Below are 13,268 nucleotides of genomic sequence, written 5' to 3'. Positions count from 1 at the left end.
GGTGCCGGCGGCGTCCGTGAGGGGCACAGTGGTGCATCGTCCTAGAGGTCCGCAGCGCAGACTGCGGGGCTGCGAGCGTCGTCTTGGGGGTCTGCGGCGAGGGCTCCAGGGCTGCGACACCCCGGCAGGAGCTGCCCCGACGACGACCGCCCGTGGACCGGGAGGCGGCCGCGTGCGACTACTGGGTACGCAGCGGCTGCAGGCTGGGAGGCGGCTGCACGCGACGGCTCTGCAGCCTGGGAGGCGGCTGCAAGCTGACGCGTCGCGTCGGCAAGGAGAAATGCCGCGAGTGCAAGCGGCGGAGGAGGAGGCCTGCGTGCCGGCTCGAGATGGGTCGGGCCGCTGCGGGCAGTGACGACCGTGTGCGGCAGCAGCCACGTGCGCGCCGACGATGTAGTGAGGCGTCGTGGTGGCGCAGCCGAGGGGGTCGACGCGCGGCGTGAGGAGGCACGGCAGCAGCGCCGCCCCGGGAGGGCTTCCATGGCAGTGGTCCTGGGAATGTCGAGCTAGGGACGTGCAATGGTGGGGTTGGGATGCTTCGGGCGAAAGCCTTTGCCGATGATCTTGCTGGTGGCGATGGCGGCGGCGTCCTAGGGCATTGTTCTCCCCGTTAGGGGTGTCATCTTGGAGCTCCATCCCTGCTGCACGGGGTTCTCTAGGTGAAAACCCTATCTAGATTCTGGACGAGCGACGGCGGCGCCACCGACGTCGTCCCCTCTTTGGAGGCGTCGTCTCTAGAGACCCAACTCAGCTTGTGGCATTGCTGGTGACAACGACCAAGGAAGGCCGCAGCCAGTGGCGGCACAAGGCGGCATGGTGCAGGATGGCGAGCTTGATGGGGGTTGTTGAGCTCACGTGGAGGCGATCACAGTTCTGGTGGCGGCCAGGGGTTATCGCATTGTTGTCAGGTTGGCTGCTTGCAGCGGACCGCGGCGGCTGGCATTGCTTGGCAACTGTCGGTGCGGCGTGGGACTGCGTCGAAGGACGGCGCTTGCAGCAACGGCATAGTGGGATGACTAGGCTTGCAGCGGACTACGGCGGGTGGCTCAGCATTGCTGGGCTACTCCGGTGTGGTACATCGTTGGAAGACGGCGCAAGCAACTTCTTGAGGTACTGCCTCGGTGGCTAAGGCTATGTGCACAGGTGGAGCAACGAGGCAAAGTCGGCCTGCGGCAACGGTTTGGCTGTTCGATGGGGACCTTGGGAACCCGGGGCAGCTTTGTCCTCCATTCTGATGGCGACAATAGAAACGGATCCGTGACATGGAATACTGTGGAGGACGTGGTGAGGCCCCCGCGCGTAGTGTTTGTTCGAGGCGACGAGAGCGAGGTGGAGTCCAACGGCGGGCGTGGCAAAGCCCCCGCGCATTTGTGTTATCGTGGTGGCGACTGCGAGGGGTCCGGATCTGGTGGTATCACTCTGTCAGATGGAGTGTGGTGTTGCAGCGGCACTACGGCAAAGGATCCCGCATAGCGGTGGCCTTCTTGGTGCGGTGCGGTCTGTTTTCTCTTGGATCCCTATCAACACGAGATCACACCGAGAGTGGGTTTGTTGGTGGGCGCTGCGATAAGGCTTTCGGTATAGCTATCGTTGTCGAGTGGAGTTGTGCAGCCGCGTTGAGGTCCCAATCCAACCGGTCGGCTTTGGTGGTTTGAGTCGTGTGTTACCAGCGTTGATGTCTCAATCTAACCGGGCGAGTATAAGCGAGTATAGGCTGTTTCTTTCTCATTTTTTTTCATTTTCCTGCCTATGGCCTCCCAGGCCGTAGTCTTGTATTTTTCTGCTATATCTATAGAAACTCGCACTGTCTTGTGCGGTTCGTTAAAAAAATCAAAAAGAAAAACAATTGAAACATATTTAGCTTCCTTCTACCGTACCTCAGGTTCTGAATGCTAAACCTCTGTGACCAAAGTTACTAAAACCCGAAAAAACTGAAGTCGAATTGACATCACTATCAAACAGAGCCACCTAAACTACCAGCGAACACAGCCACAAGCAAACTCACCTGGCTTCGAGCAGCAACGGCGTGCCGGCCCACTTGGCCCGGAGCGCCACCTGCACGTTCTTCTGCCGCCGGATCTCGGCCCCCGCGCCGACCGAGGCGAGACATCCCACGAGCAGAACGGAAACCAGCACCGCGGCGGCCGCCAAAACCCCAGATCGGGCCCCTCGCGCCGCCGCCATGAAAGCGATACGCGCGCCGACACGAAGGCCTCTCGCCGCTCCGATCCGACTGGCTACACGGAGGGGGCGGCGGCGGCAGATAAACCCCGCATCAAGAGGATTTTGCGCGGGTCTTTGGGTTTGTCGCCGACGAGATGTGGAGCGCGGTGTGGGGGAGACTTCGCCGGAGACCTGAGGGTGGGGAGCAGGGGGATGGTGAAGTGGGAGGAGCGGCTTTTAAGGAGGAGGTGCTGGCCGTTGGATCGATTATGCACGGCGGACCGTTTCCCCCTTTTTTTTTCTTTATATATAAATATATTAATAACGGTGATGCTATGACCCGACAGTCCCATGGTAGAAATATCGGACGCAGATCTCACAGGACTACCCCTGCCTTATCCTTTCACCCACCGCTCCTTTTACCCCCACCAATCTCTCTGCACTCGCCACTCCCTTCCCATGTCGTGTTGCCTCGTCGCCACCCGGGGCGGCGCTCGCAGCTGCCTCTCGCGCGCCGCGGAGCCTCATCGTCACTTGCAAGAAGGGTTGGGCGGCGGTAATGGCGGGGAAGGGCCAGGCGGCCTCGAAGGAGGAGCTCCGAGCGGTGGCCGTGGCAGGAAGGGTCGGGCGGCCTCGAAGGAGCAATTCCGCGAGCAACGGCCATGGCGAGGAAGGGCCGAGCAGCCTCAAAGGAGGAGCTTCGGGCAGCGGCCATGGCGGGCAGCTCCGGGGAGGTGGCGGAGGAGGAGCTTCGAGCGAAGGCTGTGGCAGGGGAGCGTCGGATCCCGCTATGCAGTGCTCCGCCAGCCCGCTTGCCTACCAGGTTTTGTTGAAAGCGTATGTTTGAAGTGTTTCAGATGTTTCAGTGGTATTTGCAAGTGTTTCATAGGATGTGCAAAAGTAGATCCAGATGTTGCATATGTTGCCATGGCTATACACGTATGTTGCAAGCGTCTTTCCAAATATTTCATCTGTTTTTTCATATGTATGTTGCAAGCTTTTTATCTGGATGTTGCAAGCGTTTTATTTGGATGTTGCAAGTGTTTTATCAGGATGTTGTATATGTTTGCAATGGCTTTTCAAGTGTTTTCCGGCGTTTTGCAAGTGTTTCAAACATATGTTGCAAGTGTTTCAGGTGTTTCGGACATATGTTGCAAGTGTTTCATCCGGATGTTGCAAAAGTAAATTTGATGTTGCACATGTTGCAATGGGATCCACCTACCGCAGCTGCTGGGGTGCCGTTGAGCGGGTGCAGACGGTCCCGTGTGCATGCGCATAGGTGGAGGAGGCGAGCGGTCCCCGCATGGGGTTGGGCGCGTGCGGGCGACGTTCGGGCGTGCATGCGTGTGGGAAGCGGAAGGGGCGCGAGTGGTCCCCGCGTGGGGTCAGGCAGTGTGGACCCCGTATGGGCGCGTGAAACGGAGTGCAGGCGTGGGCATCCGTCCGGACGTCTAGGCGCCAACACTGATATAATAATATGGAGTGAGACTTCTTTTTGAAATTTGGTGGGAGGTTTCTTTTTCTGGTTTGGGAGGACCCAAACTTCATTTAGGTCCTGTTTGACACGGCTCCACTCCTAAACTCCAGCAACTCCATCAAAAAATTCAGCCAAACACCCCAACTTCAAAACTTCATGGAGTTGCCAACTCCATGGAGCTGCAGTGCAAATGGAGGTGGAGTTTTGGAGCACCTCTTTTGCTGCTCCAGAAACCTCTTTTTTGAACCTCCTCGTGGAGTTGGTGGGTAATTACCCACCAATGTCACTGGTTACACAAAAAATGTTTCATTCTATTCTCCCTTCTATTCTCCCGAGCCCCACTCGCCGCCAGAGCCCTGCCCGTCGCCGCCCCCGTGGCCGGTAGGCCCCGCCGCCCGTCGCCGCTCGGCGACGATGGGCGGCGGGGCCGATCGCTGCCCGTCGCCGCCCCAGCTGCCCCGCCGCCCGTCGCCGCCCACCCCGCCGCCCGTGGAGGGTCTCTCGTGTGCGGCACAGTGCAGTGGAAAAAGGGGAAGAAGAAGATGGGATAGAGAGGATGACAAGTGGGGCCTTAATTGGGGGCAACAATGGCAATCCACACTGAAATCGATCTTTTTTGGAGCTGAGAGCACCCATCTAGCCAAACACCCCATTTTTGTTCTAGAGTTTTGGAGCGGAGCTGGCTCCATGTGGAGTTCTGGAGTGGAGCAGCTCCACCCGGAGTTGGAGTCATGCCAAACAGGACCTTAGTCGTATAATATATCAAACCTAAGAAAATTAATTGCTTCCTACTTGAATTGACACATCCTGAAATTAGCAAATTCTAGAATTTGTATTTCGATATGTAAAATCTGGTTGGTGAAACGATGATGTGTATTGGATTGCTACCGTCGAGATCATTGTCCATCTTGGAGTGCAAAGAATCCTAAATTTTCAGGACAAGTCAAGCAAATGTCGTAATATGACCATAATTTTTTTAATTTATAAACAATTTTTGAATGCTAAGGTTATATTCTTAGTACGGGGTGAGTAGATTTTGAAGTAGGTCATGTAGAAATGCTTGAAAGAGGCCAATATAGAAATAAGTCAAAGAAATCAAACTATACATAACTAGTATAACACCCGTACTAATACTACAATGATAATTAAAGAAGATATATTTTTCAAAAAACGAAGAACATCATGAGATAGACCATTCACGCCAAAGAGGGGATCGATGGCGAGTTATTATATTGTTGGATACATAGCAATTGTGCTTAAATAACATCACAAAGGAACCATCTAAATCTTGTCACGTTTAAGAAATTCTTGTATATCTAGTGCTGTCTTTAGATTCATTTTCATTGTATTTCAACATGTCTGCAATGAACTTAGTCCTCGGTACATTACTATCATGTATACGTTAAAAAAGAGAGAAAAAATATACTTCTCTTCACCCAAAATATAGTAGCATAGGAAATAGAAAAAACACCCAACGCCAATTACAAAAAGGCAACTATTTCTCTCACATAGTTACCGTTCTCACACCCAAAATCAAAAACAAAATCTCCTACTTAATCTCGTGTCAATATGCTTCTCAGATGGCTGTCCTTATAAAAAATCGTCCGGTGCAAAGTTAAGAACATAGATGCGGATAAGTATGTTCCATGATAAGAAACCTATTGAGTTAGGATCCTATAAAAAGTGCATTTGTAGCTATACATCTAGACAATTGTCCAAATACATAGCTATAAATACATTATTTTTGGTATGGAGGGAGGATATAATCCTACAAGTCTAGTAATAAAAAATCACTTGGCTTTCGCCTTTTCCTTCCCATTTGTCCCTTTACAGCTCCACCTTTGTCCACCTCTTCATTTGGTAAACCGTCTGTACTGCCTTCGACTGTAATGTTCAAAAACTGTAATGCCAAATCCTACTGTATGTCGGAATGCAGTGAAGTTAAGGTCTCGGTCTCGGGTGTGTTCGTGGGAGAGAGAAGGTGAAGGTCTGGTCGTCTGAAGGAGGACCGGAGGTGCCACCTGCAGACCTGCTGGCTGCTGCAGTGTTGCCGACGCTTCCCGTCGAGGAGCAGGATTGCAGGACCACTCAAGCGTCCCCCCTCCCGCCGGCCCGGCCTCCCGGAGTCCCGGGTCCCGGCGGTGTCCGGCCATTTGGGCCGGTACGGAACGTAATTTATAAGATGGGCCGAATAGTATCGATTGCTAAGCCCATATTGGTCCACGGCCCACAAAATAAGCCCAAAGAATCAAGGAGTGGGGAACAAAAAGGCAAAAGAAAACGAGAGCAAAGATACCCTACTCCGCCGCCGCTCGTCTCGATACTGTGCTGGCTCCGCGTTACCGCGCCGTCGCCGTCACCGCCGCAGGACAAGGGCGCGCACCCGTGGCGCTCCGGCGATCCCCACGCTGCCCCGTTGCATCAGTGGGATTAAGAAGGTGTCTAGCAGCTGCGCGCGTCCGCGCTCCCCGCCGACTGCTCGGCGGCGCCGCGAGGGTGCCACCCCCTGCGCAGCTGGTAAGCTTACTGAGGGTCTCAGCGATGTTCCCCTCCTTGCCAGAAAGAGGAGCTGGATTTTTAAGGTTGTAATAGATGCCATCGTGATGTTTTGGTGTATGGTCCTTTCTCCTTTGTGGAGTACCACTCCATCGTCACTTGTTTGTCGTCCATATATTCAGTTCTGTCTGAAACAACTGCCGTTTAGCTTTTGTAACTATGGTAAACTGGTCCTGATCAATCTGTTGTAATGTTACTTTGATACGGGAATTTAGATGAATGGAAAACTTCCTTGCACCTAAGCTGAGAAGTGCTAATACTGGACGTCATTTGTGATTTTTTTTCACAATATTTTGGTTGAGGCCTAATCAGGAGAAAGTTTTAGTATGTTGGGCCTATGCCCTGTGCTATACCGCCTTTCACACTTCCTGTTAGCATCTCTTTCATGTTTTACACTTCCTGACTTGCACCTAGTTAATCTAACTTGTGCATCTTGCAGATGAACTACGAAATGTAGTCTGAACTATTGATAGCATTGTTTCTATATTGTAAAATAAAGAATACCCGTATTTTACCCAATAATGGAACTAAAATAAACATTATGCTTGTCTATAGCAACTGTTTGCCAAGTTATTTTCAGGGAAGTAGAAGATTTAAAATTTGATCAGGGAAAAGATACACATATGAAGTACCATCTTTTAATTTAGCTGCACAGTACTATTCAAATCCGCCAAACACCTGTAAGAGTTGCTGTCCATATTCCATATGTAAGGATCTTGGCTTTGCCTTCTGTATGGTGCATGTTAGTCTTTGATCTTACGCAATTAAAATGAAATTGAGATAGGTTCCTGAGTTTGCCAGTTACAGATGATACAAAATAAGCAGATATATTTCTTCATTAGATGTTTCCCCCTGTCCTTTTGTATCATGCAATCTCCATATACATGCATGCACCTTCTGGAATAAACTTGGGCTAGCCTTGGCTCATACCTGATTTACTATTCCACAATTTGCAGGTTCTTTAATAATCTGACGCTTACCTGTAATATGTCATATCCTGGGGAAATGACAGGAAGCAATATTATCCGTCTTCAATGCTTTCCTAGCAATATGGTATGCACCCAGTGAAGTTTCACTTAGATGCTTCTCTCTTCTGTAACTTATACTTATGATGTGCATACATGTGTGTTTTGAGTAGGTAAACCAACGATCTGGTTTCATCCCTGCAAGAAATAGAAGGTCACGAATGACCAGGCACTGCTTAGACCCACGACACCTTTGCAGATTACCTACTCAAAGGGTTAATGTTCCAAATATCCGACCACTGCCTACTCCCAATGCTGCAGTATCCAGGGATATTAATACCCCATTGGTTGAGGAATCTGTTACTGAGGTGGAATCGACCCCACATGTTTTTCACTTTTATCGCAAACCATTTCTCCAAGAGAGCGAATCTGAAGAGCTACTTAGGAAAGTACAGCAAAAGGTTGCTTGCAACATTATTGACATAAAAACTGAGCAATGCTTCAATGTTGAACTGCAGAAGGCACTAACTTCTGAGAAGCTTGCAACACTGCAGTGGCTCCTATCGGAGACCTATGAACCTGAGAAATTACAAACATGTAGCTTTTTGGAAGACGAAGTTTCTAGAAGCCCTTACTCTGTGATTGTTGAGGTTGGTCCCCGGATGGCATTTTCAACTGCTTTTTCAACCAATGCTGTCTCAATTTGCAAAGCTCTATCACTAACAGAAGTAACCCGCTTGGAGAGGTCTAGAAGATATCTTTTGTTCCTTCAGCCTGGGAGTGGTCCGCTTGATGAAAGTCAACTCAACAGCTTTGCTGCCTTGATTCATGATAGAATGACAGAGTGTATTTATCCTAGCAAGCTCACATCATTTCTGGTAGATGTAGTACCGGAACCTGTCAGTGCCATACCAGTGATTGAAAGGGGAAGGGAAGCTTTGGAAGAAATAAATGTTAGAATGGGGCTTGCTTTTGATGAACAAGATATCAAATACTACACCCACCTTTTCAGAGATGACATTAAACGCAATCCTACTACCGTGGAACTTTTTGATATAGCACAATCCAACAGTGAGCACAGCAGACATTGGTTTTTCAATGGTAAACTTGTGATAGATGGAGAAACCATGGCTAGAACTCTGTTTCAGTTAGTGAAGAGTCCCTTGAAAGCCAACCCCAATAACTCTGTTATTGGATTTAAGGACAACTCGAGTGCAATCAAAGGATATCAAGTAAATCAGTTACGTCCCGCACTTCCAGGTTCCACTTCACCATTATCCCTTATGATGCGTGAGCTTGACATTTTATTTACAGCAGAAACTCATAATTTTCCGTGTGCTGTGGCGCCTTATCCCGGAGCTGAGACAGGTGCGGGCGGTCGTATAAGAGACACACATGCCACTGGACAGGGTTCTTTTATTGTTGCTTCCACTGCTGGTTATTGTGTTGGTAATCTTCGAATTGAAGAGTCATACGCACCCTGGGAGGATTCATCTTTTTCATACCCATCAAACTTAGCCTCTCCATTGCAGATTCTTATTGATGCTAGTGACGGCGCTTCTGATTATGGGAACAAATTTGGTGAGCCTTTAATTCAGGGTTTTACAAGAAATTTTGGTACAAGGTTACCAAATGGAGAGCGTCGTGAATGGTTGAAGCCAATAATGTTCAGTGGAGCAATCGGACAGATTGACCATGTGCACATCTCGAAAGGAGACCCAGAAATTGGAATGCTAGTTGTCAAAATTGGTGGTCCAGCCTACAGAATTGGTATGGGTGGTGGTGCTGCCTCAAGTATGGTTAGTGGACAAAATGACGCAGAACTTGATTTCAATGCGGTGCAGCGTGGAGATGCTGAAATGGCTCAGAAACTGTATCGTGTTATCAGGGCATGTGCGGAAATGGGAGAAAAGAACCCAATCATCAGCATTCATGACCAAGGAGCTGGGGGTAATTGCAATGTTGTGAAAGAAATAATCTATCCAAAAGGTGCTGAAATTGATATCCGCTCAATTGTAGTTGGTGATCACACATTGTCTGTCTTGGAGATCTGGGGTGCCGAATATCAGGAACAGGATGCATTATTGGTGAAGCCTGAGAGCAGAAGATTGTTGGAGTCACTTTGTGAGAGGGAAAGAGTATCGATGGCTGTCATTGGGGAAATAGATGGCAGTGGGAAAATTGTTTTGATCGATAGCGTTGCTGTGGAACAAGCCAAGTTGAATGGACTTCCTCCTCCACCCCCTGTTGTGGACCTTGAGCTTGAAAAGGTTTTAGGAGATATGCCCCAGAAGACCTTTGAATTCAACCGAGTTACTCGATTGGGTGAGCCCTTAGACATTGCACCTGAGGTCACGTTAATGGATGTTCTGAAGCGAGTTTTGAAGCTCCCTTCTGTATGTTCAAAGCGTTTCCTAACGACGAAGGTTGACAGATGTGTAACAGGTCTTGTTGCACAACAGCAGACGGTTGGTCCTCTTCAACTACCACTTGCTGATGTGGCTGTTATTGCGCAGACATACACAGATCTGACTGGCGGTGCTTGTGCCATTGGAGAACAACCAATAAAGGGCTTGCTTAACCCCAAGGCCATGGCAAGACTTGCTGTTGGGGAAGCATTGACCAATCTGGTCTGGGCTAAAGTCACATCCCTTGCTGATGTCAAAGCGAGCGGTAACTGGATGTATGCTGCAAAGCTTGATGGAGAGGGAGCAGATATGTATGATGCTGGTGTTGCGCTGGCTGACTGCATGGTTGAACTTGGCATTGCTATTGATGGAGGAAAGGACAGTCTTTCTATGGCAGCTCAATGTGATGGCGAAGTAGTCAAGGCTCCTGGAAATTTGGTGATCAGTGCATATGTGACATGTCCTGATATAACTTTGACGGTTACTCCAGATTTGAAGCTTGGCGATGATGGAGTGTTGTTGCACATTGACCTTGCTAAAGGAAAGCGTCGACTTGGTTGTTCTGCACTCACACAAGCCTTTGACCAAATTGGAAATGACTGCCCAGACATTGAAGATGTTCCCTACTTGAAGAAAGTCTTTGATGCTGTTCAGGAATTACTCAGCGAACGCCTTATTTCTGCTGGTCATGACATCAGTGATGGTGGGCTCATTGTCACTGTTCTTGAGATGGCATTTGCTGGTAACTGTGGTGTTAACCTGAATGTAGGCTTAGGAGATTATGATCTTTTACAAGTACTTTTTGCAGAGGAGCTTGGCCTCGTTCTTGAAGTGCACTCAAATGACCTTGATGTTGTAAAGCAAAAGCTTCATGTGGCAGGTGTCTCCGCTAATGTAATTGGCAAAGTAACTACAGCACCAGATATAGGTCTTGTTGTTGATGGTGAGGTGCGACTGAAGGAAAAAACTTCTGATCTGAGAGATCTGTGGGAGGAAACAAGCTTCCAGCTTGAAGAGCTTCAACGTTTGAAGTCTTGTGTGAAGCTTGAGAAAGAAGGCTTAAAAAGCCGAACGTCACCTTCATGGCGTTTGTCTTTTACTCCTAAATTCACAGAGAAGAAAATATTGACCACAGCCACAAAACCAAAGGTCGCTATTATTCGTGAAGAGGGTAGCAATAGTGACAGAGAAATGGCTGCTGCATTCCATTCTGCAGGTTTTGAACCATGGGATATAACAATGTCAGACCTCTTGACTCAGAAAATTTCTCTAACAGAATTCCGTGGGCTTGCATTTGTTGGTGGTTTTAGCTATGCAGATGTTCTAGATTCAGCAAAAGGCTGGGCTGCATCTATCAGGTTCAACCAGCCCCTCATACAACAGTTCCAGGAGTTCTACAATAGGCCAGACACATTCAGCCTTGGAGTTTGTAATGGGTGTCAATTGATGGCACTTCTTGGTTGGGTTCCAGGACCAGATGTTGGAGGTTCCCTTGGTGTAGGTGGTGACATCTCTCAGCCGAGGTTCATCCATAATGAATCTGGCCGTTTCGAGTGCCGGTTTACCAGTGTAGCTATAGGGGATTCTCCTGCTATAATGTTCAAAGGTATGGAAGGCTCTACGTTGGGCATTTGGAGTGCTCATGGTGAGGGGAGAGCATTCTTCCCAGATGAAAACATTTTATCTGGTGTTGTTAAGTCTAATCTAGCTCCTCTGAGATACTGCGATGATTATAATAACGTAACAGAGGTTTATCCCTTCAACCCCAACGGTTCTCCTCTTGGTATTGCGGCCCTTTGCTCCCCCGATGGAAGGCACCTCGCTATGATGCCGCACCCCGAGCGTTCCTTCATGATGTGGCAGTATCCGTGGTATCCCAAGGATTGGCAGGTTGAGAAGAGTGGCCCCAGTCCTTGGTTGCGGATGTTCCAGAATGCACGTGAATGGTGTTCATAAAAAGGTAAATCTGGCTTGCAACATTTCTTTTCCTTCTTTGTTTTACATCTGGTAGATCTCTGGCCAGCTGCAGCTATTTGAAACAATTCTTTGCATGTGTATCTGAACCAGTCATATATAACATTCTCAGTACATTATGTTGCTTGTATCTGTGGCGCCTCATACCTGGTTGCTTGTGTTATTGGCTTGAGTGTCACTCGCATGTGATTTTTGTGATTCTGGTTCATTATTAACTGCTAAGTATTAGATGTCCAGTAGCTTTCATGTTCGAGCAACCCATTTCACTATACTCCAAGGGGAAAATTTCTTTTGATGGATGCTAGTGGTGCACATTTTTGTTACCTAGAATATTCTGCAACACTGACATGAAGTCCGCTTTGCTGACTACTCTTATTACACAGCGTGCAGGGACCAAAATTGATAGCCCATATGATGCTATGAAGCATGATGAACTTTCTGCTGCAGAACTGATGTGCTATGGATGATCTAATTATGTTTGCACCTATGTTAAAGTATCAGAGTATTTCAATAATTAAGCGCCAAGGACTGGTGGCCAAGGAAGCGTTGTTTGGATAACTTAAGTTGTCGCGTTGAGCATGGCATGTGTTATTTTGAATATGAGGATATACCTCCTGTTCTGTTTGTCACTTTGCCCGATAATTATATGCCCTAGTAACAATGTAACTACCAGTTTTACGGGAACCATTTGCATGCCCGTGTAACACGAATTTTTGATCGGTTGAACCAGATGGTGCTCCACGGCTCAATCATGATCGTGGCAAAACTTTTGCTTAAGCTCATTTGACTGAGGGGGTGTTTGGATACCAAGTGCTAAAGTTTAGCAGTGTCACATCGGATGTTCGGATGTTAATTAAGAGGACTAAATATAAGCTAACTATAAAACTAATTGCATAACCCTGTGCTAATTCGTGAGACGAATCTATTAAGCCTAATTAATCCATCATTAGCAAATGGTTACTGTAGCACCACATTGTTAAAATATGGACTAATTAGGCTTAATAAATTCGTCTCGCGAATTAGACTCCATCTATGCAATTAGTTTTATAATTAAACTATGTTTAATACTTCTAATTAGCATCCAAACATCCGATGAGTTTCGTCTTTCTGCACCTGGTCATCATTGATGACATTGACTGTCTCTGTACAAGTGACTTTGGACACTGTCTAGTATTGTACCAGTAGCTAGGTGTGCAAGTGGGGTTGACTGCGCCACGAGCCCACTCTGGGTTAGCCGGCTCCGCCAGCCTACTTAACCTGCGCTGCGAGCAGGCAATTGGTTTGGCTCTTCTTTCTTGTGTGATGCTGGGTGTTCGTGGTTCTTGTGTGAATCTTGCCATCTCTTAAGTTTAAAGAAAAAACAGAATCTTGCCATTTCTTGTGTGAATCGTGTACAGGAAGCACGGGTAGCTGAATGCTCGTGTGATTCTTGTGTGAATCTTGCCATCTCAGTAGTTCTCTGAAATTCAGTAGATGAGAACATTCACTTGATCCTGGTCATATTACAGTGGTTTTAACTTGAAAAACCCAGAACATGCTTGTTTCAGCTAGGTTCAGATCGCTTCTTCTCTGTAATGCAGAGCTTAATAGTTAAATAGTCTATTTGTATAACTTGCATAGTTGCATAAAAAGCTAAATTATCTTACTGAGATTTTAAAAACCAGAGTCTGAATGCCAAGCTGCACTAACATATATTTCAGAGAACTCCTTTTCGGTAGTTGTAGC

General features: G+C 48.0%; 2 protein-coding genes across 3 annotated transcripts in view; one reads left to right on the top strand and one right to left on the bottom strand.

The window, feature by feature from the left end:
• The window catches only part of LOC101769191 (UDP-glucose:glycoprotein glucosyltransferase), a 20,458-nt gene extending 18,086 nt beyond the window's left edge, over positions 1 to 2,372 (bottom strand). For both annotated transcript variants that reach the window (XR_001163019.2, XM_004982830.3), the window contains exon 1: positions 2,006 to 2,372. Coding sequence is in view for 1 of the 2 variants with exons in the window: in XM_004982830.3 (XP_004982887.1) it covers positions 2,006 to 2,184 (179 nt within the window). In the remaining variant the exon portion in view is untranslated. The remainder of the gene's footprint in view (positions 1 to 2,005) is intronic.
• A 3,541-nt stretch (positions 2,373 to 5,913) lies between these two features.
• On the top strand, positions 5,914 to 12,349 carry LOC101768779 (probable phosphoribosylformylglycinamidine synthase, chloroplastic/mitochondrial). Its single transcript, XM_004982829.3, has 4 exons — positions 5,914 to 6,157; positions 7,153 to 7,249; positions 7,335 to 11,529; positions 11,927 to 12,349. The coding sequence occupies exons 2-3, from the start codon at positions 7,184 to 7,186 to the stop codon at positions 11,523 to 11,525; spliced, it is 4,257 nt and encodes a 1,418-aa protein (XP_004982886.1). The 5' UTR covers positions 5,914 to 6,157; positions 7,153 to 7,183; the 3' UTR covers positions 11,526 to 11,529; positions 11,927 to 12,349.
• Positions 12,350 to 13,268: the final 919 nt, after the last annotated feature.

The sequence above is a fragment of the Setaria italica genome, chromosome IX (assembly GCF_000263155.2).
Source record: "Setaria italica strain Yugu1 chromosome IX, Setaria_italica_v2.0, whole genome shotgun sequence".
In the NCBI taxonomy this organism is placed as follows: Eukaryota; Viridiplantae; Streptophyta; class Magnoliopsida; order Poales; family Poaceae; genus Setaria; species Setaria italica.
This window is presented reverse-complemented; position numbering and strand designations above follow the sequence as displayed.